The sequence below is a fragment of the Tenrec ecaudatus genome, chromosome 5, assembly GCF_050624435.1.
Source record: "Tenrec ecaudatus isolate mTenEca1 chromosome 5, mTenEca1.hap1, whole genome shotgun sequence".
NCBI lineage: Eukaryota > Metazoa > Chordata > Mammalia > Afrosoricida > Tenrecidae > Tenrec > Tenrec ecaudatus.
Genome location: NC_134534.1, coordinates 30,420,236 through 30,447,521, shown reverse-complemented (window position 1 = coordinate 30,447,521; position 27,286 = coordinate 30,420,236). Strand labels below are relative to the sequence as shown.

The following is a 27,286-nucleotide window of genomic DNA, read 5'->3' as shown; positions in this document are numbered from 1 at the left end:
TTATGTGATCCAGCTTTCTTTTTATGCCATTCTGCACATACGCCAGTCTGCTGGTCCTCAAAACAGCTGCCTCCTAGCACTGATCACTGAGGAATCGCAGACACACACCTTTAAGCAATCATACTTACAGATAGGCACCCAGGGTCGCTTAGTTGAAACAGCTCCACACCAGTGAGTTTGGGTCTCGCAGGCACACATAAGCACCTTCACCTTATTTACCTGGAAGTGTGCCTAGGTGGCCACGCTGTTCCCAGTTTTAAATTTCATTTTCCTCACCCCTCAGTGGTCCTCAAAACACGGAAAAACAGCACGCATCAATCAGGCATGGCGCTCACCATCTCAGCAGACCCAAGGCGGGGAGGGCAGCGCAAGTCACGGTTTTAGAACCAAAATAGGAGATGCCTTAGATTAATGTTGTTCCTTGCAGATTCTAAAAGTCAAACAGTTTATTAAATACATGAGATGAAAAATTAACAAAACATACCACTGTTTGTGCTACCTCTCCAGAAAGTGCTTTTCCAGAGGATGGCTTGATGTCAGAGAATTACAAAGGCACACAGGAGGGAATTATGCAGGGGGACACACAACACAGTGAGCTGCTTTCTAACTGTCTGACTAAAGCCTCCTTGGCAGCTTTAAGCCCTTCGTGCTAACAGATACTTGGACCTGACCTTGGCTGCTTCGCCTGCTGCTGGTCTTTATGGCTCTGTATTGTACTACTTCGTCTTACATACTTGGGACATAGTTTCAGGAGAAACCAGTCCCTGGAGAAGGACATCGTGTTTTGTAATGCAGGGCAGAGGTACGAGGAAGGCCCTTATCGAGATGGATTGACACAGTGTCTGCATCAATTAGCTCAAACATAGGAACTACAGTGAGGAGGGCACCGGAGTGCAGTTTCATTCTGCTGGGCACAGGGTCACTGTGGGCCAGAGCTGACCTGATGGCGCCTAACAGAGGGAGCACTGGTGATTCAGTGGCAGATTTCTGCTTACGCAAACATGCAGGCCCTACAAACCCTGGTGGTGTAATGGTAACCACAAAGTCAGCGGTTCAAATCCACCAGCTACTCGAGAGAGAAAAATGAGGCTTTCTGCTCCCATAAAGATCTAGTCTCAGAAAGCCACAGGGGCATTTCTACCCTGCAATTATGAATCAAAATCAGCTCTGGGGGCACAGTGGGCTACAAGCTGCAGTTAGCAGTTCAAACCCACCAGCTAGAGGATAAGGCTTTCTGCTCCCTTAGACTTACAGTTGTGGAAACCCACAGTCAGTTCTACTCTGCTCTTAAGGGTCACTGAGTAGGAATCAGGGAGCCTTGAAGGTGTTGGCAGGCTGCTACCTGCAAGGTGTCCGTCCTAGTGGAGCTGAATTAGGTATCGGGCTGCTCACTACAAGCCCAGCAGTTCAAACCCACCAGCCACCGAGGGAGAAAGATGAGGCTTTGTGCTCCCATCAGATTCTTGGAAATCCACCCACCAGGCAGTTCTATTCTATCCTAGAGGGTCACCGAGTGAGAATCAACCTGACGGCAGGGTTTCAGGGCTCAGGTTCAACTTCTGGCCAAAACGCCAGTTAGTAAAAGCCTGAGTGTTGTCATGGTGCCAGGTTAGCAGGATCATTAGAGTGAAGGGCGAGTTTACTTGCCAAATGACCTCTGTAAGCTATGTGAGGATACTTGTACCACTTCCATTTGTCCACAAGGACAAACTTCTATCTGCTAGCAAGCCAGCCAGCCAGTAGCTATACGCAGGGAACACAAGATAGCGGCGACGTGGGGTGATTACTTACATTTCCTGTGCAGTCCACTTTTCCTGACCATTGGCAAGTGGAAAAGAAAACATCCAAGGGACCAGATGTCTCTCCCTTTACTCCCCTCAATAGCAAGACAAAGCCATGGTAGATCGAAGAATAAACTTAGCTTTACACAGATTGTATGCTCTGATAATTTTAACAAGTCTTTGGCTAACAATTAACTATGTAAAAGACTAAAAATGTATCTTCAGAACACTTCATAAATCCTAAATGTTTTCAGATACAAGGACTTTTGACCAAACCAAACCACAGCTATGGAGTTGAATCTGACACATCAGGACCCTCCATAGGACTCCCAAGACTGAACATCTTTACTAGATCAACCAGCCTCAACCTTCTTTCGCAGGGCATTTGGTGGGTTTGAACCACCTAACTAGTGATTAGAAGCCCAATGCCTAACCCACAGCACTACCAAGGCTCCTTAGTACTTACCCAATGTATTAGACTTATGGGTTATGTCCCAGACTTTGAGCTAAAGGAGAAAAAAGCCATGACAGTCTTGTTTGGATTCTCAAGGAGTCAGGCACACAAAGCAGTAATATTGCCATTAGACATGTTAAATTAAGTAAAACTCTATTGCTACAAAACCAAAGAAAACTTTTATTAAAAATAGCAAAATGTTAACGAGAAAAAAATATAGATCAAAATGTGAAGCAATTATTTCTCCATTGATCCTCCTACATGCTTCTGAAGAATCCAGGGCTCTTTAATTTATAGACCATGTCAAAAGGTCAGTGCAGACATCTCCAAGGGATTCCACTTAAGTTCCCGTGAAATGTTCCTGGAGCTTTGGAAGCAAGAAGTCGGAAGGGGCAAGATCAAGACTGTAGGAGGAATGGAGTAAGGTTTCCAAACATAATCTCTACAGGACAGGCCTTACCACCTTGAGAACGAGCACTGTTGGGACGGGCAAGGGGTAAAAAAATCACTCATCACATTCCTGGCCTTTTGTCACCGACGCAGCTTTCCAGTTGCCTAAAACTTCATAATTAGCCCCGTGGTCAGCCTGCATCCTTTGACAAAATCAATCCAGATGGTCTGGCCCAGCAGACCCCTTTGGCAGCGTTTTTGCTTAGACCCTTTTGGTCCTTTTAGAAAGGCCCCTGAGACTAAGACGAGCGTATGACAGAGAGAAGCTGTCTGCGGCCACCCGCTGATTGCAGAGCCGTGTGCTCACAGCAGACAAACTCACTGCCATCGAGTCCGTTCCAAGCACAGTGACCTTCCAGAGCGCAGTAGCACCCCTCGTCAGTCGTTCGTTCCAGGAGCAGAGCGCCTCAGGTTTCTTCCAGGAGCTGCTGGGGTCACAACTGCTGCCCCGGCGTCTCGCAGCCCAGGCACAATCCGACCCGAGGGCTCCTGACACACGCTCCACACATCTGTGCACATACACTGGGCCCTGGCAGCAGCTCGGACATACCTTTGCATTAGAAAGTCAGCGACTGAGGCACAACTTTGCTCAGATCACCTGACAAAAGCAAACTACACCGCCAATCTTTATTTCCCCTTTAAAACTCTGCTTCCTTCTAGACGCCATTCTGAACCTCCATCCATTCACCCACTTATTCAACAACTTACCGAGGGCCTAATAGGAAGCAGATTACTAGATTCTGTGGCGAACAAGACAAATATCATCCTTAAACAGACGAAATAATGAAATGACAAAGAATAATGTAATTATAAAATGAGGATGAAAGCACAACAGAAGAATCTAGTCTGGGGATAATGCAAGGATTCCTGGGGGGTCGGGGATGGAGGCAAAGTAAAGTTTGTCCGGACATGAGTTCTGAATTAAAAAAAACCTAGAAATGCTTGCGTGCATAACTTTTGCATTATGTGTACATATACATCCACACATACATTGATATGTACAGACTCCTATACTATTGTATATACACACATACATTTCTATGTATATGTAAGTATTTGGACAAGATAAATGGCATTTTTCTTATGCTGCAGCAGTCACAAGAGCTGGAAGGCCATGCTTTGGAACACTGAGAGGAAGCCAGCATGACTTGAGACTGTCATAAAGTCTGATGTAGCAAGCAGATGCCAAGTAATGAGAGACACATTCCGGATTAAGTCATTAGGCTAAGAACAATGGGGAATCACTGAAGGGTCTTAACTAGGGGGGACAAAAGCAATCAGACTGAAATTGGAAAAGACCACTGTAACTCTCTAATATGGAGAATGGGTGGGGAAAAGGTCAAGAAACATTACAGGAGACGAGTTCAGAACCGATTATACACATGTAAGTGACAGATGGTAGTTGGCAAGAATGCTGGCAGAGAAGTCAAAATACAAAATGTCTTTTCAAAAATACAAACGGCCAAGGAGAGCAAGCTAGAAAGATGAAAATATAATTGAAGTGAGAAATGGAATGGATGATTACCAGCAAAGTGGGCACAGCTGAAGGGGATATTACTGAAGTGGAAGGTTTGAAGAAATTACCCAAAATCCTCTGCAGCAGATGACAGCGATGGAACCTATGAAAGGGAAGGCTTTCTAAAGGGTCTACAAAACAAAATCAACAAAAACCCAAAGTACCAAATGATCCAAAGATACAATTTTCCAAAATTAACGGAAGATAAAACTCTTTTCTAGAATTAAGGCCCAATTAATTCCAAGCAGTATAAAAGTTCAACGTAGACATCATCAAAGTGCAGAATACCAAGGGGAATGACCAGTCCCTGGAGGACATCATGCATGTAGGAAACACAGAAGAGAAACCTTCGACAAGATGCAGCGACACAAAGGCTGCAACAATGGGTTCCAACCTCGGGAGCCTGTGCTGATGGTGTGAGACCAGGCCAGGCCCCGTCTGTCCTACCTGGGGTCACTGCCCTGGACATGACCGGATGGCACCTCATCGAAGCAGCCTCAGGAAAAGGTAAGAATACAGGCGTGAGCAGGAAATTTATATAAACCATCACCTATTTTTTTAGTTTATAAATAAAATGTGAACTAAAATAACAACTTGGAAGTGATATTACAATAATAATAAAAACATTTCTCTCCTGTTGTAGGTGGCCGAGATACTAATTTTAAGACTTAAAATTAGAAACATGTTAGTCTTTAACTGGCAAACTATGAAAGGGGAAAAAAAGTGGAATTGAGACAGTCAATCCTCAGGAGGCAAGAAATTAGAAGGCAAAGGAGACAACAGAAAGTTCATAAAATAGCTTAGGGTGGAAACCAACTCATATATATATATTCTTAAATGGAAGTAGAGTAAATGTCCCCAGTTAAGATACAAACGATAGATGGACAGGGAGCCAGCCCCAACCCACGTTGACTGGGGTAGTCCCACAAGAGAACAATGCATAACAGTGAAAAAGAATGAACTGAATTGTTCATATGGATAAATCAACATACTGTGTCGGAGTTGTGAGAAAAGTCACAGAATACCACGTATGATCTCAACTATAGGTTAAAAACACACAAAAGTAGACATTTTTGTTTGGGGATAAAATTACACATGAAAGCAAAAGAGCTGCTAGCACAGTGACTGTAGTGCTAACTTCTGGTCAGAGGAAACCATCAACAGTGAGTCCATAGATGCTTCAAAAGTGCTAAGACCTACTTCTCAAATTGTTAAAGTCCTGTTTAGTTGACTCAGCATCCTCCTATCCATCCATCTTGTCAAAGGTCTTCATTTCACTGCCCTTCCATTTTACGAAGCGTGATATCCTCTAGGAACCTGACCTGTCCAAAGTACTTGAGACGAAGGTTTACTATATCCGGTTTTCTCTTTAAAATGGATATTTACATGTTTACATACATGTTCATATATTTCACCATCTAAACATGCTTGTGTATACATCGGACTAGCGAAGGCAAAAGTATTCATTTGTTCTGATGGGTTCTCCGTGCCTATAAACATTGCTGACAAATGCGCTTTACCTTTTTTGAAGCAAAATAATTAAGCAGGAGTTTTATGCTCAACAGCTTATTGGAAGGATCTCCATGTTATACAAAGGTTAAAGTCAGAACAACATACTGTTTTCATGCACACCTTGAGAATGCATTTTAACAATGAATGAACACAGGTTGGTAATATATAAAAATGACCATTATTTTTTCTGAAAAAGGCCAGTTAGACAAAGCATCTACAGTGAACATTATTCGCTTAATAACTTTGAAACAGAACATAAGTGGGAAAAAAATCTAATTTGTCAAAGGTTTATATATTTTGAGAGGGTTTCTTATAGGATCCTTACGACCCAATATTAGAGGGAAAAACCGAACACCTTTTGCTCTCATTTGAATACTGGGACTTGAAATATATATAGTAAGGACCTTTGAATCACAACCTACTAAATATATGCATATGCAGAATACACACAATCTTTTAACTCAGCAGTTCTCAACCTGCTGGTTGAGCCCTCTTTGGAGGTGGAACGACCCTTTCACAGGGGTCGACCAATTCAGAACAGTAACAAAATTAGTTAAGTAGCAATTTTTATTGTTAGGGGGTCACAACATGAAGAACTGTGTTAGACTTGCGGCATTAGGAAGGTTGAGAATCATTGCTTTGAACCTTTGCAAAATTTAACCCAGGGACAACCACAATGATGTACTGAAAGGCAGTATGATGTAACAGAAAGGCATTCTCATGTGTTGCTTTGATGTTTCAGTAACACATAAAGAAGGTAAAGCCATGATCCAACAAGAGGCGGGCATAAAAAATCTAAACAGGGAGACATTGGAGGTTTGATGATGTTAAATAGAAAATCGATGATCTGCATTATAAACACCTAATTCAAAAAGTTGACTGTATATATACACATATAAACACATGTACACATCCACCACTAGCAGCCAAAGTTCCATGTTTCTAGGAGTCAGAGGCACTCCAATGCATACATTACCATTAGCTTTTTCCTCTGTAGGTTTTTCATGGTCCAGGGCATACGGAGCCCCTGTTGGATTTAGTGGTAACTTAGTTATGCAATCACCTAGAACCAAGGATCTGACTGAGCTCTAGGAGCTATGAATTAGAATAGATTCAATGACACATAACGTAATCTTAAATTACTGAGGCCTGGAATAATTTTTTTGCAAAAATCCATGGGGAAGAGGGGAAAGCATGCTCTTCATTTTTATATATTGAGTAATTATGCAGTTTTCCAGTTTTAACTATTTCTGGTAATAAAGAGCTAAATTGTTCATTCATGGAATCTCTTCCTATGCATGACCTAGTTGCTGACATATTACTTTTTATGAGTCTAGATCAATTTGCACTACAAATTTTCCTTATTCTAGCGCTTACTCTACACTTGGCTTTCTTGCAACATGGATGGCTCTGGTGGCACTGTGGTTTAAGCATTCCTGGCTGCTAACAGGTCAGTGGTTCGTACACAACAGGTGGCTGGCTGCTCCACTGGGAAAGATGAGGGTGCTGCTCTCAAGGACTGCGCCTCAGAAACCCGCCGCAGGGTCACTAGAAGTAGAATTCAGCTGGTGGCAGCAGGCTTGGTTTAAGACACATAAAAAATTAGCATAGGGCTTCTCTCTCTCTCACATAGATTTCAACTCACAGCAACACTGTAGGACAGAGTAAAACTGCCCTCGGGTTTTAAAGGCTGCAATCTTCAAAAGCCAGAGATCAAATACTATGGCATATGGGTCAGATCTGGCCCCTTAGCATAGTTCTCATAAACAAATCTTTTTGGATCAGGGCCATAACCATTTGTTGACATATAAGGCTGCTTTTGTACTGTAGTGACAGACTTGAATAGAAGCAACAGAGAGCAGATGGTTCACAAAGTCAATTTATTATATGGCCCTAAGTTGAGGATTAGGAACTTCGGACCCTCTTGAAATGGCAGGTGTAATTTGACAACCATATTATCTAAACTTAAACAGTCACTTAAACTCAGAGGCGCATGGTGAAATGACAACTAAAACAGTAATATGCACACATCTTTTCTTTTTTTTGTGCCATTCCATGTAGGTATAAGCAAATGTTATCTGGGTTTCAGTAAAAGTATCAAAGTGAAACCCAAACCACTTCTGTGTAAGAGACTTCAGGGCTTTAATATAGCTTGGTTTTACAGCCAACTGTGTGTGTGTGTGTGTGTGTGTGTGTGTGTGACAGAGAGAGAGAGAGAGAGAGCCACACACCCAGGGAGGCATTTATTTATAAGGCATCTACTTAAGAATCTAGCTGGCCAGTGAGTCACTATGGAGCCATTTTCCTCGTAGGAATTAAGGAACAGCAGCTTCATTTGTAAACTAGAAACCTAAAACAAAAACAATATGGGAAATCAGCACCCCAGAACATTACTCAACATAAAGGATCAAACTACTGACATTCACGCGCGCGCACACACACACAGAGCTAATTTCAAAAGGACACATATTATGTAAGAATCTGGAAGTGAAGAACAGACTCGCTAGTGGCGGCTCGGCAGGGTTCGTTCGTAGGTGGGAATGAGGGGCGGCGAGGAGGCGGTGGGGGCTGTAAGTCTAACTACAAAGGAGTAGCCAGAAAAACACCTGTGTGTTGAGGACAGCTCTGTATCATGATTGCAATGATGATCACACAGCTCCACACATGTGACAAAATGGCACAGATCTGTACAGATAAACATCAATGTACATTTCCTAGGTTTGATTAAACATATGCTGTAACTAATCACTGGGGGAAAAGTGGAATTAGGGTATAAGGAACTTCTCTACCATTTTTCAACTTCCTGTGAAGCTATAATTATTCTGAAATAAAGAGTTAAAAATACTTGCATACACAAAGAAATTCACAATACGATACAAAAATGAGACAAAGCCAATTTTTTATTCAAATTCTCCAAACGTACAAAGAATTTGTTGTTTCTAAAACCCATGTCCCGTTTTACATAATGGTCTTGTTGCGTCTTTAGCTTTGTCATCCTTTTAAAAACAGTTCTTCAGTAGAAGCCAGAGTCCTGAGTTGCCCAGTTAGGCGCCTAAAAGAAAGAGAAAAAAAAAATCAATAAGGTACACAGAAAAGACTCTAAAAATGTTAACTTGGAAAAAAAAAAAAGCAAACAAAAACGGTTAACATGGGAAAATATGGTATCATCATTTACTTCAGCATTTTACATTTAACCAGTCCTGACAAACCATTCTCTTTTTAAGGTTTTAAAAATCTTTATAAGCACTACTCAAAGCCGACTCGACAGCAGTGACTTTGAATGGTGCTTACAGGACTCAGCAGCGATGGATTTGGTTTGGTCTCCGAGTATTTCATGTCAGATGTCCCACTTAAGAATAAAATAAACACATGAAAATATCCTCTGATATCATTTGGGGGCAATTATATAGGACAACAATGACAGTATCACCAACACTAACAACATTCTTAAGCACAAAAGAACACAAGTACTACATAAAATCTGTTTTCAGGTTCAGCTATTTTAGGTCACAATTTAGTCATAATAGGCACGGACAAGTTTCTAATTCTTCTCTTCTAATATTGAATGGCACAAGCCTGTCCCTAAAACTTCAATCAAATGAGTCCTCAAACGTTCCACACTATTTCCTACTGGCCTCCCTTCTCTTCCCAGGTAATTAGGCAGTTTGGGATTCATTTATAACAAAGCTACTAAAGTTCCTTCAATAGGATCGCTACCAAAATACAAGATTATTTTTCTTTTTTAACATGATTACTAAAGATAAAATGAAAATTTGTTTAACAGCAACACTAGTAAATGGGGTAAGATAACATTTTTACAGAACTAATTCTTTAGATTTAGGAAAACACTTCAAAGCACTTGAACGAGGGCTACACATGTAAGTTATCATCTGCCAGTATCAAAACGATGTGCTAAAGAAAACCCCGAGGAAATGAGCTAATGAAGTCCCAGAGGAAGAGAAAGAGAAGAAACATCGTTATAATAAACTAGGAACATTTAATGTTTTTCCGTTTCCTTGATGAATGCATAGACTGCATCTAAGAAAAAAATTCCTTTAAGGTTAGTAATTTTTATACAATAGATATTAAATGTTTTCAAATAAAGTCTAAGTAACAATTTGTGTTCTAGTGTTGCTAGATCCCACACCAAACAGAAAACTTGTGATGTTTACCTCTGATCTACTATTCTGATTAAGTTTCTTCTCAATATTCATGGCCAACATCTGGCTTCTAAAAGAAAGGCTCTTGGTCTTTTCAATCACTTGCTGATAGGGTGAAACTGCATTGTTACCCATCACCACGTGACCCTGAAATGAAACACAGGGAACGGGATCCTGTTACAGGGAAAGTTCACAGATACATCGACCAGCTAATACATCTTTTTAGGTATGGTACAGATATAAACTGTTCACTCAGCAAAAAAAAAACCCAAAAACTTAAAATATTCAGCAACTCACAGTTAGAATGTCGCTTAATGCACAAAAGACTTACTAATTTAGAATCAATCTTGGCATCCAGTCTTGCATTTCTAATCAAATTCACAATCCACCGTTCAGCTTCTTCTGGGGTCATGTTCAGTTTATCCGCCAGCATGCTAATGACAAAAGGACAGCACTGCTGAGTGGGCCTGGAAACTGGGTATCACACAAGATCCTCACCACCTGTACCGCTAAGCTTTCTATGCACCTTAAAATCTATCACATTTCAACACCCAGGCACGGCCATCGATCGGCATCTAGGGAGATCTGTCCAGCTTCCCTACCAGTGCTTTACACTTAGCAGTGTCTAACAAGGAATGATCTATGGGGGATACGTTGTGCTATGTTGTTTAATCATGAAAACAGGGCCCCTGCTTGTGCTGTAAACTTTGGAGCACCGCATGGAGTTATGCCCTACAGAACTGCCGGCCACGGCCACGGAGAGGAGAAAGGCGGACACAGATCAAGGGGTGTGTGGGAGCGCACACACATGAAAGAGGCACTCTGACTGCTTTGACACCCACACTCCAAGGCTCATTCCAACGCGGCCAGGATTGATCCCCCTCAGCTATGTCTGCAGGCTCTGACCCCAAATTCCACGTCAGGGATATTTACTGTTCGTATTGTGCTTGCTCATCCTTTAATCAAGTTGAAGAAAAACTTGAAATAAGGGCCCAGAAATAAGAATGATAGAATAAAATCCCGAAAGTCTACAAGGGTAAACATTTAAAAATGAAAATATGAAATTAAATTTAAATCAAAGTTGGCTTATGCTAGCCTAGACCATGTTATATGAAACACCACATGAAATCATTTCGTTGATTAATAAAGACAGAATTCATCAGATGCATAATTTCTGGTAAAATATCTACTTCCGCTGTGTAGAGACTAGACTGCTCACTCACTGCTCGTGGGATTGCAGGATCGCGCAACCACAGTGGAAAACAACGCGGCGCTTCCTCGAACAAATGTAAACAGAAGGCTCCAACCACCTACAGCCCACATCCACACAGAATAAGCCAGGAACAGAGCATGCACAGCTTGCATTCGTCAGCATGCCTTCCACCGCGACAAAAAGATGGAAGCAAAATACCCATCTGTGAAGAACGGACAAGTCAACTCTGGGACCTCCACTCCGGGGGCATGATTCAGGCCTACAAAAGCAAGCACCCTGCAACACGGAGGGACTAACCAAGTTAGTATCTCATCAAGATAAATTCTGTATGAGGCCACTATTGTAAGAGAACATTCCAGGAGAAATGGTTTTCTAATCAAAAGCCGCATACCTTGGCGCTCACAGGGAGGCGAGAAGAAAGGAAACGTGGGGATGAGCACAACACACAAACATACTAAACACATTAATTAAACTTGTTCATGATTCTAGCATAAATCCAGAGACGTTTCTGGTTCCTGGGCAGTAATTAAGTGGGATGAGTAGTCCTACTTAAGAGCATATGCCTGACATCAAGTCAGTTCCAACTCATAGAGATGCTAGAGGACAGACAAGAAGCTCCCTAGGATTTCTGAGACTAAAGGCAGCTTCATGTTTCTCCTGCACAGGGGCTGGTCAGCAGTCCACCAGGGATCCAACTTAAGAAACAATCGATGAATCTAGCCCTAGGGAACCTATGAAGTTTTCACATGTCAAGGTTGGTTTTCTGAAAGGTGGTCAAAATAGATGGTCTCCCTTCCCTGAGCCCTCCGAAACACTCTCCCTACCAGGATAAGGATCTGGAAATATCAAGATATGCTGTAACACCTAACTAAAGAAAAAGTGTTGAGTATAAACCATGTTTAAATGTAAAATTAAGAGGCAGAAAACAGAACACTACTGAAAATGTTAAAATATATGCTGCTGGTGACAACTGAAACTCCTCCCTGGGCTGTACAACATCCAAGACCTTAACTGAAGAGCATACTACCTACCAGGTATCGTACCCTGAACATGGACATGAAATACACTCTGGATTTTAACGCTAGTTTCTCTTCCTCTGGAAAAATGAGCTTCTAATTTCTCTTTACTATCAGTAGGATTCCCCAACAGACATTGTTGCAGTTTTATAGGGCCTTTAAGAAAAATATTAAGACCTAAAATGTTACTTAATAAACTAAGCAAAGTAGAATGACTTCATAACTTGAAGAAATGCAAGACTAGTTGGCAAATATCACTGTCTTTTGTGAAAAGCCAAAACTAGCCCCCTGTAGGGAAATTATATTAATGTATGCTCCAACATGTTTATCAAACAACATTCAAAATATTACTTCCATACTTCGTTTTTATCTACAATTGAAAACGGGTCCAAGAATTATTTTAGAACAGCTTTTAAATTTCAGACACACACCATATCTGATAACTATTCAGCTATACTAAATTAAATCCTACCACAGGGATTTTTCTTGACAGATGTTGCACACTTTATGGTAAACAGATTTGTAACTTATCCTATGAATCTACAGGGTTGTATATAAACTGATAAAAACATTCTTAATATGCATTTTTATAAAGATATGACAATCACATGTGCTTACAGTCATTTAGTTAAGAAACCTATTAACAGAGACTGTTCCAAATCACACTGGAAAAGAGTGGCTTAAAGCAAGGACTTTGTAGTACTGTCCTACTGAGCAGTTGAGACTAGTCCACCGGGGCAGGCACGGAGGCTAGAGGCACCCCTCCCCATACTCACTAGCTGTAAACTAATTATAGGGAGGGACTAGCCAGCATAAACTAGTGACTGGAGTAATTTGTCATAATTAATATACCAATGGAAAAAAAGTTTAGTTTAGTTGGGAATTAAAGATATTATAGTTAAAGAATTTCCCAGGGGACAGTTGCAGGGGCAGTGAATTCTTTAATGTGGCTGTTCTAGGGGCTAGTACAAAAGTGAATTCACCTGTGCGTAACTGTGACCCAAACTGACGGGAATGTCATCCTGAAGCATATTAAATAAGCCCTCTCAGAAGGGGTGCATTTCACCACCAGCAAGAGCCTGGAATGGAATACGTTCTCTGAACTTCAAGATCCCTCTGCAGCGAACCTCCTGGATCGAAAAGACAGCTGGGACCTCAGAGGAGGAAGCGGCAGCAGAACCAGGAGCCAGAGCATGAAACAGCCGTGGACTTCTCAGCCCAAGGAGTAAAGAAAGCTGAGTGCTTTGGGGCAGGAGGCTGGCTTGTGGAGTTGGGTGCTGCTGGGCAGTTAACTGGGAGAGCAGAGTTTGTTGATCCACAGAGCTTGAGCTGAAAGCCTTTGGGTTGAGGTGGAGGCCTCCAGTGGAGTGGTGTGCCCATTCCGCAATGATTAGCATCTCCCAGCTAATAGGGTCAGTTCTGACTCGTGACACTGCCATAGGGAGGGGTAGAACGGCCCCAGCAGGGTTCTGAGACTGTTACTCTTTGCAAGAGTTGAAAGCCTCACTTTTCTCCCTATCAGTCCAGAGTGTAACCTCTATGCCACAAACGTTGCAGTGTGTCTTGATGAGCAAGTCCATCCTGAGTATTTCTGATTCCCATTGCAATCCACCTTCCTTAATAAGCCCTTTAATCATGAATTCTGTGAATTCTGTGTAGCCACTGCAGTGGATAGTAAAACCTAGACATAAAAGTTGAGAACAGTATTTGTCACACCCAACTCCAAAATATAAATGATGCTGTCATTTTCTCTTATCACGCAGGATTTTTTTTCAAAACAACTACCAGAATTTGTAGTTTTGTAATTACTTGTTCATCATTTAATATGTTTTCCTTCTCTATATCTTGAGCTTCATGCGGGTATGTTCCCTGTCATTGAAGCAGAAGAAAACGAATTAACAGTTAACATTTTCTTCTCTGAATGGCAATATTAATCATGCTGTTATTAATTATAATCATGGGAAATAATATGTTGCTATCTTACAAAAAAAAAATGGTTTTGCTTACTCTTGAAACTATAGGAGTGGAGCACAGATTTTGGGAGGGGAAAAAAGCATGCACTTATTTATAAAAGTTCAGCAAGAAGGTATTGGTAATGTTCTGCATCTTGAATCGATAACTATTCGTGACACTGTACTATTATTTTGTAATAGATCACAATTGGCAGAAAGCATGCAAAGAGGTGAGGGAGTCGCCCTGCATTTTAACTTATGATATAATCATCTTAAAATAAAACAGCCTGAGGGGTGGAAAGATTTTACATCAGAATAGTAGGGAAGCTTTTAAAAAATAGATAAAGTATATGCTAAGATTTCCATTTTAAGACGGGTTAGTGTAAAATAAGAAAATAGTAATTTATAATTTATCAAGGGGGCAAGGGAGGGAGAAGAAGGGAGCTGACATTAAGGGCTCAAGAGGAAATAAATGTCTAGAAAATAATGATGGCAACATAGGTACAAATGTGCTTGATACAATTGATTAATGGATTGTTACAAGAGCTGTAAGAGCCCACAATAAAATGTTTGAAAATGTTTTTTACAAGATTGGAGTCAGTCATCGATTATTTTTATTTATTTCTTTTAAACCTGCCTGCTGGGTACATGATCAAGAGTGACAGTCACAATTCACAGTGATGGTTCCACAAAGCTGACTACAAAAGAAATACCTGGGAAGCTCTCACCCCAGGCCCTCTAGTTGTCAGACCTTCATTCTAAAGATTCCGATTCACAGGGTCTGGGAAGAGGCCAGGGCTCTCTTTTTTTAAGTTCTCCAGATGAATCTGACCTCAAGCTTTAAAAACCTCAGAATTAGAGGACTAGCCCCCCCCCCTGCTGTTTAAAGATCAAGTTTGTGGCTGCTGGTCATTATGGCTTTCAACTTCTTGGAGTCAAATTAAGATACTTGCTGCATTTCTAGAGCAGCCTGAGCAATACGCAGAAATAGAAGCTGGGCCGAGTCCTATGGATCACAACCACGGCCTGGTACATTGGACCTGATGCTCTTCCAGAGGCCAGAGAGGACTCGGACTGTTAGCGTGGTACACTGTCGCAGTGCTCTACTGGCCTGGCTGCTGCAACAGTGCTCAAAAGCAGCTGCCCTCACGCTGAGCTAATAAAAAGAGCTAGACCTACACAAACCATCTTGCACAAATATTTACGTAAAATACATGGTATAGAAGAAGAGTATGTACCGTCTCAAAGACAGTCTGTTTTCAAAAGGTTCAAAACAGAGGCACTTAATTTCCAGACCAAACAAACAAGAATAGACCAATCAACACCCAAACCCAAGTGCCCAGATTCTAATGAGGAAAATTCCACAAAGAAAACCAAAATACTAATCGCTCATTGTCAAGCCCTAATTATCAATCTTGAAAACAAAAAGTAACCCAAGAACGTAGCTGGTATCTACGCCAGTGCCACATATAACACACCTATCTCTTTCTTTCACAGGGGACTTTACAAGTATTGAAGAGTACTCAATTTTAAAACCATGCGCCTGATAGCTGTAAGAACATCAATCACACTGCACTCAGGGATTCAGCTCCCATAGGAAAAGCCCACGATCACACTATACTTCCAACTCTGGACAGCCACTTCAATGACAACCCACCAAAATGAGGCAAGCAAGTATGGATGCCTTAGCAAACAAATGACATTACAGAAAGGGAATTTGGTCTACACACAATTCCTTAGAGACGAACAATAAAGCAGCAAGTTTGTAAAAAAAAGTTTTTTGAGCATTTAGTTTGACTTCATCTGTGGCCAAGGGTACTCGTTACTTTTCCAACTCTAATATGTAAAATTAGTTTCTAATGGGTTATGTAAGCCTCACATTTTCCCCAATACTTTTTCTTCACAGAACAGAGAAAATTTTAACTGAAGTTCACAATGATTTTTCCATGTTTCAACATTTTAGCATGTCCTAGGCGCTTACTATATAGGAAGTCAAATACATAATTAAATAAAACAAACTCAATTAACTGAAATGATTGCCAAATGTGGTGGTCTTTCAACAGAATTTCTGATTTACTACAGACTAAGTCATTTGATCTCCTGTTGGAGACCATCCATGCCAGTTCATCACTTTGCTCTGGTGGCATTTACTCTCAGGAAAGGTAACAAACAGTTAGTTATGCACTGCCTCGAGGCGATCCTTTCCAACCACCAGCAGACTGCACTGCACACAGGGGAAGCTGAAGAGGGAGTGCCGCAGAGCACTCAACAACTCACACAAATTAAGATCCTGAATAAATCACTATCAAATGGTTTCTTTTCTAAAAACAAAAGGAAATAAAATTAACATGTAATTAAACTACAATCCTATTAAGTGAAACTTTACAGTAAATGGAAACTTGCAGAAACTTAAAAAGTAAAATCTACAAATCAAATTAGGTATTCTTACTTAATGCTGATACACTGATGGATGCGACAAAAAGTCTCAAATATGAAGAGACGGGCATTTTCAATGAAATCCTCAAGACAAGCCACCAGGAAGAAGTCATTCACAAGCACCTGGGTCATTAAATTACACACAGAAAGAATTAATCATGCTGACAAGCAATTTTAAAAACCACTACTTTTAAAATTTTTCTAAAAGTTTTAAACTTTAAAACCGCTCTCCCTGCTCTGCATGGTTATACCTGCCACATGTGTGACTTTCGTAAAGAGGAGAGAGAGGGTGCCCTCCAAAACCATGACAATATTTGCCTGCTTTTCTCGTTCAGTACAAATCCAATATACTAGCATTAACTCTTGTACACCACAGCACTTTCCACTGACACTATCTTCACGCTTCCAATAATTCACAAAGCAGTAGGGGAAGACTGTGTGGGGAGGGGGGGGGGAAGGCCTAACAATTGGAATGTTTGATTCACTAATCATGTTAAACTCTCAAGACCAAATGATTTGTTGCTGATTTTGTTGTTGAAACCATCTGTTTTCAATAATGGAAGGCATTTTGAATGCCATAAACCACATTTCAAAGCAAAATAAATTTTGATAGTGGGTCACATATGTCCCGAGTGTCTGTAGTGCTGAGGTAGGTGGGATGAGGTCTGTTTCCTTAGATTCATGCCGTCACCAAACGGCAGCATGCCTTAGAAGTAGGGTAACAGATTCTCACTAAACCACACCTGTAGGTGGGCATTCTATGTCATAGAAGTCAGAAGGATGAAAGGAGCAGAAACCTGACCTCCTTCCATAAAGTCAAGAAAACTACACAGCAGCTCAGCACTGTAATAGCCCCTACGTGTGCACAGGCTGTGGTCTGAGAGTGGGGGTGCCGTCTCCATCCACTCTAATCCTCTGACATCATGCCACATCACAATATAAACGTCCAATTAGATTACTACATAAATGGTATAAAAGAGCAAAACAGCTGAGAATCATGGCCTGGTTAAATTGATGCATGTCCTGGGGATACACAAGTCAATCCACATTAACTTACTATTTTTAAAAGGCAATTTATTATTTAAAGAAAACATAAATCTAAGTCTGAAAGACTGAAAGTACTTTAGTTTTTGTTAAACACAACACAGCTTTACCGTAGTAAAATAAATCATGTCAAAAAGTAGAAAGGTTGGGAACCCACTTGGGGAACAAACAGACAATCTCAAAAGTGAAATGTGTGTCCTTCAGTGGAAAAATGAAATCAAATCACCCCAATGTTTTCACAAACTGCCTCAGCAAAAGGGACACTCTGCAACAAAATTCTGTCTTTCCCCTTACACGTTTCTGTACAACCCTAAAATAAATAAATATTTATGATGGAAGTACTTTTGCTAATTTTAATCAAACAACTACAAGGTAAGTTCCTAAACGTCTAAATATGCAGTATTATATTAATTTATAAGTAAAAATTCACACTTACTGATTCACATTCCCTCAGCTTTTTCTGTGCCCCATCAAAGTCAAAGTTTACATACAAGCATTCAACAAATTCTGTAATTGGGTCCTTGTATGTATAAGATTCCTGTAAAACAAAGTCAAGGTGAAGTTGGTACTGATTTAATATTTTTTTTACCAGATTGTTTGTGGAATACCACAATATTTGTTTTCTCTTTCCATACAATTCATTTTAGCATGCACTCAAAGCAGTTAATTACTCCTACCCCAAGTCCAGAGCACAGTGCGAGTTTACACTGCTTTCCTGACCAAGGTCTCCAAATGTTCACCTAAGAGCAGTTGTTCTCAGCCTGTGGGTCACGGCCCCTTTGAGGCTCAAACGACCCTTTCACAGGGGTCGCCTGATTCATAACAGCAGCAAAATGAGTTATGAAGTAGTAACGAAAATCATGTTATGGTTGGAGAGTCACCACCACATGAGGAGCTGTATTAAAGGGGTGCAGCATCAGGAAGGTGGAGAAGCACTGGTCTGGAACCACTCCCAAGCGCTTTTCAAATGCTGACCCCCAAATTAGCTTAGGCAATAAAAATGAGCATTTTCCTCAATTGTAAAAACAATGTTAACTCGAGATATTCAGACCTTAGTGAATGGCAGTTACACCATTGTATTTAGCTCATTGCTAAGTCAAATACTTAGCTTTATACAATCTAAAATTATTAAGAAGCTCACTAAGGATCATTCAGTAAGATTTTCAGCTTTTTCAGAACTTAAAAAACAAACTCATTGCTATTGAGTTGCTTCCCACCCACAGTGACTCTATGGAAATGAATAGAACCCTGGCCTTTGGGGTTCTGAAGGCCATACATCTTTAAGAAACAAAAATCTTATCTTCCTCCCTTAGAGTGGCGGGTGGGTTCAAACTGTTGACTTTCAGGTTAACAGTTCAAAGCACAAACCCACTTATACCACCAGGGATCCATATGCCACAACCTGGAAACCACTTAGAGGGCACTCTCTGGAAAGGCCACCTCTTAAAAGTTATGCAGGTAGTGGCCCATCAACGACAGGCTCCAGATGTTCTCTAGTCTTTGATAAGAGCAACACAAACATAGAATGCATATGCATCCACCTAGCAGAGCGCAACAACCATTCCTATTTAACGCTAAGGATATCATGGACTTAAGAGTGTACATGGCCATTGAAGGGTTAGCTATAAACTGCACGGACAGCTTTGCCTATTTTTAAAACATTTTTACTTTAATAACCAAGAATCAATTTAAATTGAACATTTACACCTTAACTTTAGGCATTAAGAAAAACAACAACAAAAGATTTTCATTTTTACCTGCTGAATAACTTTGACGAGGTCTTTTAGCACCTGTCGGCGCTTTCGAACATCTTTGTTTGTTATGACTGCTGTAGTCAAGTAGCGGAGAATATGTGGACACATAGTCTGAATTGCATTAAGATACCTAAGGGGGAAAAATATTTACTATTTAAAACATTGACTACTGCGATCCACAATCATGAGACTTAAAACAGCCCACTAAGATTACACTGTTTGAAGGGTCACGGAGAGAAGAGCCAGTAAGGGTATAGTGTAGCAACGATGAAACATACAACTTTCCTCTAGTTCTTTAATGCTTCCTCCGCCACCCCATCATCATGATCCCAATTCTACCTTACAAATCCGGCTAGACCAGAGGATACACACTGGAACTGAAAACACAAGGAATCTAGGGCAAATGGAACCCCTCAGGACCAGTGGTGAGAGTGGCGCTACTGGGAGGGTGGAGGGATGGTGGGGCAAAAAGGGGGAACCCATCACAAGGATCTACATATAACCTTCTCCATGGGGGCGGACACAGAAAAAATGGTGAAGGAAGACATCGGACAGTGTAAGACATGAAAAAAATAATAATTTATGAATTATCAAGGGTTCATATGGAAGGAGGGATGCAGAGGGAGGGGAAAACTAAGGAGCGGATAACAAGGGCTCAAGTAGAAAGCAAATGTTTTGAGGATGATGATGGCAACAAATGTACAAAGGTGCTTAACACAATGGATGCATGTATGGGTTGTGATAAAAGTTGTGCAAGCCCCCAATAAAATGATTTTTAAAAGATTATATTGTTTTGATAAAGTAAGGTTTCACACTTTATTTTAAGAACATTGCCTCCACATAAATGAAACAGAATTTACTCTCAAACATAAAAATTGGTGACAAAACCAGCATGCTAGTATGAACCCAATTATACATGTGATAGGTGATTCAAGGATCATAATTCTACCACCATTTTTTAGTAGCTAGGATTTCTCTTAATTGAACATTCAAATGCCAAATTATCTGTCCTGTTCCATCTCCCATCATAACATGCCAGTGATTGCTTCCATTCCCTCATTTAAAAAAATTGATCATTTTATCGGGGGCTCTTACAGATATATTATTAACAATCCATACACCAATTAACATAAAGCAAACTGTACAGATGCTGCCATCATTTTCAAAACAGTTTCTTTCTACTTGAGCCCTTTGGTATTAGCTTCTTTCTATCCCCACCTCCCCCCATGAACCCTTAATAAATGATATTATTAATTTTCATACCTTACACTCTCGGATGTATTCCTTCACCCACAGTTCTGATATTCAAACTCCCTCGGTGGGGGGATAGTGTACCCATCACTGCTACCAGTTTCCCTCCCACACCCTCACAGAATCATTACTGCTTCTGAGGGGTTTACCTGTCCTGGATTTCATGTGTTGAAAGCTCTTATTATCATTCCCTCATTTCTTAAAATTCTCTCCAAATGGATTGTTCTCTCAAATATATGCCCCTTGAGAGGCTAAATCCAAGGCATCCTTCAGGATCCAACTAGATAGCCTATCTTCCAAGTTCTCCCAAATTATGAAACTACCCGATCTTTCTATATTGTTACAATATTTAGTCTCCATATAAGATGATGCTTAAACCTTTTAGAGAGCTCTAGGATCTAATAATGGCCTAACATTCAAATACTGTCCAGCTGTAAATTTTACCTCCTTAAAAATATTTTCTGAACAATGCAATATAAAATAGCCACACACAAAACAATTTCCAGGAAAAGACACTTAGTACACATCCACTGAAAGTTGCATGAAGTAAACTTGATTTTCAGGTGCAAGCATTTAAACGGCAATTCTCTTTCAGAACAATTGCCTGTTTCAACATTCTCTTATGAGACCTTATGTAAGAACACAAGAGAATGACTATTTTCCTTAATATCAGCTTTGAAATAGTAATTTTAGTAGGCATAATTTAATAACTCAAAATCGATTGATGATTTTATTATACAAGCTAAAATAGAAGAAAACACAAACCAAAGAAAAAATAAAGTGAACTTTATTAAACCTAAAACATTATTTTCATTAAAGGCCATTATCAAGAAAACAAGTATAACCTTTAAGAGGAAATTATGCAAATCACTGATAAATGCTAAAGATTAACATCCAGAACATGTACAAAATTCCTAAAACCCAACAAGACAAATAGCCCAAACAAACAAAAAGAGAACGTGAACATTCTGCCAAAGGAAGTGCGCGAAAATGCTTGTAAATGAAAACGCTCATCTCTAATCATTTTAAAAATGCACATCAAATCACCAATAAAATACCACTTTAAACGCAACAATGCAGAAGTGGAAGTCAAGTCATCAGGGACCCTACAGAACAGAGTAGAACTGCCCGAGTTTCCGAAACTCTCCTGTCCACAGGAGGAGAAGGCCCCTGTCTGTCTGCCTCACCTAGGGGGGCTACTTTTTCTTTTAAAAAAGGAAAACAAGTCTTGGCAAGGACATGAAAAAACTGGAAAGCTCATCCATCACTGGCAGGAATGTAAACTAGTGCAAGTTTTTGCCAGCTCTCCAAAGAATCAAAACAGAAATAACATACGTCGCAGCAATTCCACTCTTGGGAATATACCCAAAAGGCTCAAAAGCAGGATTGCAAACATAATTATATACCAAACTTCGTTTTAGCTTTATTCGCAAAGAGTGGAAAAAACTCTCCTTTTATCAATGGAAGACAACAAACCGTTTTATGTACAATAGGCTACTATTCAGACATAATGAAAAATCTGAGACTGCTACAATATGGATGACCCTTGACATCATTAGGCTAGACGAGAGAACCCAGGCGAAAGGAGAAATCTACTAGGAATGCTCAGAAAGTTTTGGAAATAGCAGTATAATACAGTGATTAAATTATGGTCGCTACATAGTGTACTTAAAGATAGCTATCCTTACATTAAAAAAAGTATGTGTGAGAAGTATGTTTTAGAAAACTTCAACATGAACTGCAACACCAGACAGAGGAGATCCTGAAAAAATGGAGATGACTAGAAGCAAGCAAAACCTGGACGCAGGGAAATCATGTAATTCTCCACGTAGAAGAAATGCAAGCTGCAGCTTGTGAATTATGCAGGAGGAACCAACAGACTCAGAAGGGAAAGACTTCTAAGGATGAACTTGGTTAATGAGCATCACACAGGAGGGAGGCCAGAATCCAGTGCTCCTAGCTTGGGCTTTGACAACAAAGCGCACAAAAGGTGGGTTTTAGGGAAAGGGGTTCCATGGTCTGTTTCTATGAAGACGCTTTCAAGGTCTATCCACACAAAAGACCCAACTGGAGACACATCTGCCTTCCGCAGAGGGCAAAGTTGGGTTGTGGAGAATATAATAGTTCAATGCACATAAATGGGAAATAGTTTATCATCTCTTCTATTCTCTGTGAATCTAAATGAAAGCCAACTCAATTTTCAATTTCATCGGGACTCATAACGTCTCCACATCTCAATCATACATCTAAAGTGTTCAGCATGTATAATTCAGGTGTATGTAAATATATTCTTGTGTTCATTGTTATGTAATCAATTTTGGACTATAACCTATTAGGAATAGTGGCTGGTTATGCTGTCTGTTTTTTCTAAATTAAGATTCATTTATCTTTTGAAAAAAGTTGACTGCCTTAGTATTTGTGTTCTGAAGTGTAATCTCATGATTAAAAATATATATATATATATTTTAGCAGATTTTTTTTCAGGGTAGCATAATTCTACTTATACAATTTTATGGACTGTTTTCCCTAGAGTACTTCATGATTATAAATTGGAAAATTGATTAATTAACATATGCCCCAATAAGAGGACCCCTGGTAGAGCTGTTAGCAAAGTGTTGGCCTGCCAACCTAAAGGCTGGTGGTTTAAATCGACCAGTCATTCAAGGAGAACGATGAGGTTATGATAACTGTGCCCATAATGATTTACCCTCTTGGAAAACAAAAACAGAATAGACTCAATGACAGAGGGTACTACCCCCACCCCCACCACAAAAAAAATAGTTTAAGTATGTATTATGTGCAGGATGCAACAATATAAGAAACGAAAACCATGACCTCAAGTATGCTTATAATCGAAAGATAAGGTTCATTTCATGGCATTAAATAATTTAAAAACAAATATAGACATGCCATACAGGAATGACTTCGTGGAGGAAGTGAAAGATCTAGAAAAAGGTCCGAGCCAGACTTAGAAAACCAGGCAGGCTTTAGGGAGATAGAAACACGGAGCAGAGTATTTCTGGAAGGAGAGGATGACAAATAAATGAGGCAGGACAAAGCTGAAATGAACTCACTGCCACGGAGTGAGTTCTGCCTCCTAGCAATCCTCTGCAGTAAGGAAGTTAGGGAGGAACTTGAGGTGGAGCGCGCAGAGGGCATCCTGAACTAGAAGAGGTAACAATACCTGCATGAAAGTTCTATCGGTACCGAAATATAAACGACTGAAAATAAGAGAAGGGAGGTGTGATTGGATAATGTCTAGTAGACCTGAAAAAACGTCGTCAAATTTCTTAGGAAATCCTTGTTACTTTTATTTTGGAAACAAATTAAGCACTCATTTGCTGGGTGAATTTTGAACCTTTCTTTTTACAAGTGGAGAGCGACTACAGCATTCCACCACAAATGCATTCCTTCTTAACAGCATCTACACTCCTAGCAAAGCTGCGTCTCTAATAACCGATGACCCCTGCTTTATCTCATACCTGATACTGTATCTGCATATTATGTTACATTTAAAAGTTCAACATTTTCAAATGTGTAAATCATCTCCATCTAGAACCAGAATTAATTAGGACAGAAATGATAATATAGATTATGTAAGAATTGTTAACCTTCATGGACATCTAAATTTTCACTTGAAGGACAAATATAAATTATTTCCAAAGTACTTTCCCATTATTAAAGCAAAAAAATTGAAATTCCTAACCCACCATATATACTTCAGTGTAAGCCAAGTTTTTCAGCACATTTTTAATGCCGTTTTCATTGGTAAAATTAGGTGCTTCAGCTGATATTCGGCTTGGCTTTTACTTACTTGAGTATACCTGTTATATAAACTTATCAACTTAACATGCACTCAATCTCATGGAATTGAGCTCTATGCTACTAGAAATTAAAAAAAAGAATATGAAACTTTCTCCATCCATGTATATGATTTAACACAGGCCAACTAAAAACATACACTGGTTACACACAAGCAAATACAATTAATTACATGGTAACACTGGACAGAGTAGCTGCCCCACTTAAAGGCTAAGAAATTGAGAAAAACGGTTGTCACAAACCAATTGGCTACACACACACACACACACACACACACACACACACACACACACAGACAGAATGTGCTGAATAAGAAAAGACGCTGCAGCAAGTGACGGCAGCAGAGTGCACTGTTAAGCTTCAGGAACGAAGGTAGTGTTAAGACTAGGGAGAACACATTTCTGCACGTTGCTAACAGGCTACTTTTGTTTTCGATAAGGTCTGTGGGGCCTTAGAGGACTCTGACTAGTGCTGTTCTAACATGCACCTGTTGCTCTGTGACCGCACACCACAGCGCAGGAAGCAGTGTGTGCTGAATTATCAGCACACGCACAGAGGCACTCTGGTGGCGCCCTAGCACAAATCCTGCACCAGCGGCACACTGCTGGGGCTTCCTTATCACCGCACACTGCACGTAGGACACAATGTAGGTTTCACGTAAAACTTCAGAAAGTATCGCAAGCCCAATTGTTTACTATTCTGTGGATTTATATGAGAAGCACACACAAAGTTCTTTTGCCGTACTTGCCTGTTTTAGTCTCATGGATGTGTTGAGAAACAGCACTCGTGTGACTGAGTTGCCAAATGTGTGAGCTATTCTATTCCCACCCCCGCAAAATACCATTTTTACTTGAAAGAATGATAAAACAAAACATGGTTATTCGGACTTAGGTATTTGGCAGACATTTTCTAGATGAATGAACAGTCTGTCATCCCAAGAAAAACAATTATAGTTATTGCCAATGGTAAAATTATTAGCTTTCAAGAAAAACTAGAATTTTGGAAAACTTCTATCTGCCACAAGGCACTTGACCAGTTTCCAAACTCAAAGCCTTTTCTAATGAGTTACTGAATGATTACTGGCATTATGTAATATAATATGTCAGCACATTTGGAAGATCTGCAGAACTCACAGAAATAGCAAGTTCTATTTGACCATTGAATATTGTTATAAAACCATACACAGCATAATAGAGCCACTCAAGGGGCAAGGCAGACCAATATAATTTAATACATCAGAATACGAAAACTTGACTGACAGTTTCAGATTTCCCACTACAAATAACCTTTGAAAAATAATGACTTTTTGAGTTTTGGTATATTATCAAAGAATTATCTACAATAATTAAAATTCAAATATCTGTAATTATCTAAAGAGTCTATTGAAAAACATCTCTTTTCTAATTTTAGATACCTGAAGCTAGATTTTCTTCATTCAACTCAACCAAAATCACACTACAAAAGTTTACTGAAATTCAAACATGGAAAGAGATATAAAAATACAGTTGTCAATTAAGTCAAAAATTGAAGTCAGTTCTAACTAATTTCTTTGATTAAAAAATCATCGCTACAGTTCACATTATATTTTGTCAAATTTAATCAATTACATTTTCAAAATGTTTGACATTTTAGCATACTACACAGTACTAACAAACAAAAAATAAAATTACTGAATTTTTCAATAGTGAAAAGGAGTCCCAAGCTTAAGAACCATTGTTTGCAACAACAATTATATTCCCAAAGGTACTTTTGTCATTTTATTTCTACCCCAAAAGCCCCACTGTTATCATTTATAAGCCTGTTTATTATATCTTTTTGAATTTACTATTGGTCAAGTAAAATGAACAGCTTTAAGATGAGCAATTTCAGTTTTTTCCAAGATAATGCCAGTTTTATTTTCATTACTGTGCTAAAGATTTTATATTCACACCTAAACTAACAATCATCTTTCAGCCAAATAACACACAAGTAACATTTGTGAGCAATATACTCCTCATAACAATCAATCACAAGAGATCAAAAAGGCAGAATTTTCCCAAATATACAGCCCAGAAGGAAGGAAGGGGCAGGAAAGGAAAAATGGAAACAGCAAACGGAGGGAGGAACTGGGAAAAGTGATATATTACAATAAGGGCAGAACCCAGCACCACAAAATGCATACAAAAATAGAGGTCTAAATATAGGCATGTACATATGTAAATATATTTATACAGGATGGTGGGAAAATAGATCTACGTGCATATATTTATAGGTCTATAGGTTTAGCATTAAGGCAGCAGATGGACATTGGACCTCCACTCAAGTGCTTACTCAATGCAAGAACATAGTGGGTGCCCACCTTCCCGATATGATCACTGAAGACAAATGTGTGAATAAGCAAATGTGGTGAAGAAAGCTGATAGTGCCCCGCTATAAAAAGATAGTGTCTGGGGTCTTAAAGGCTTGAAGTTAAACAAGCGGCCATCTAGCTCAGAAGCAACAATGCCCATATGGAAGAAGCACACCAGCTTGTGTGATCACAAGGTGACAAAGGGATCAGGTATCAGGCATAAAAGAACAAAAAAATCATATAATTGTAAGTGAGGGTGAGTGCAGAGTGGAGACCCAAAGCCCATCTGTAGGCAACTGGACATCCCCTTACAGAAGGGTCTCGGGAAGGAGACGAGCCAGTCAGGGTGCAGTGTAGCAACGATGAAACATACAACTTTCCTCTTGTTCTTAAATGCTTCCCCCACCCCATCATGATCCCAATTCTACCTTACAAATCTGGCTAGACCAGAGGATGTACACTGGTACAGATAGGAACTGGAAATACAGGGAATCCAGGACAGATGATCCCTTCAGGACCAGTGGTGAGAGTGACTACACCAGGAGGGTGGAGGGAAGGTGAGGTAGAAAGGGGGAACCGATTACAAGGATCTACAT

General features: G+C 39.9%; 1 protein-coding gene across 1 annotated transcript in view; it reads right to left on the bottom strand.

The window, feature by feature from the left end:
- Positions 1-8,595: 8,595 nt before the first annotated feature.
- Positions 8,596-27,286, bottom strand: part of EIF3E (eukaryotic translation initiation factor 3 subunit E) — a 42,493-nt gene continuing 23,802 nt past the window's right edge. The window contains exons 8-13 of the mRNA XM_075549361.1: positions 19,292-19,418; positions 17,971-18,072; positions 16,504-16,613; positions 10,205-10,307; positions 9,886-10,020; positions 8,596-8,765 (exon numbers count right to left, since the gene is read on the bottom strand). Of these exons, the coding sequence (XP_075405476.1) occupies positions 8,727-8,765; positions 9,886-10,020; positions 10,205-10,307; positions 16,504-16,613; positions 17,971-18,072; positions 19,292-19,418 (616 nt within the window). The 3' untranslated portion in view covers positions 8,596-8,726. The remainder of the gene's footprint in view (positions 8,766-9,885; positions 10,021-10,204; positions 10,308-16,503; positions 16,614-17,970; positions 18,073-19,291; positions 19,419-27,286) is intronic.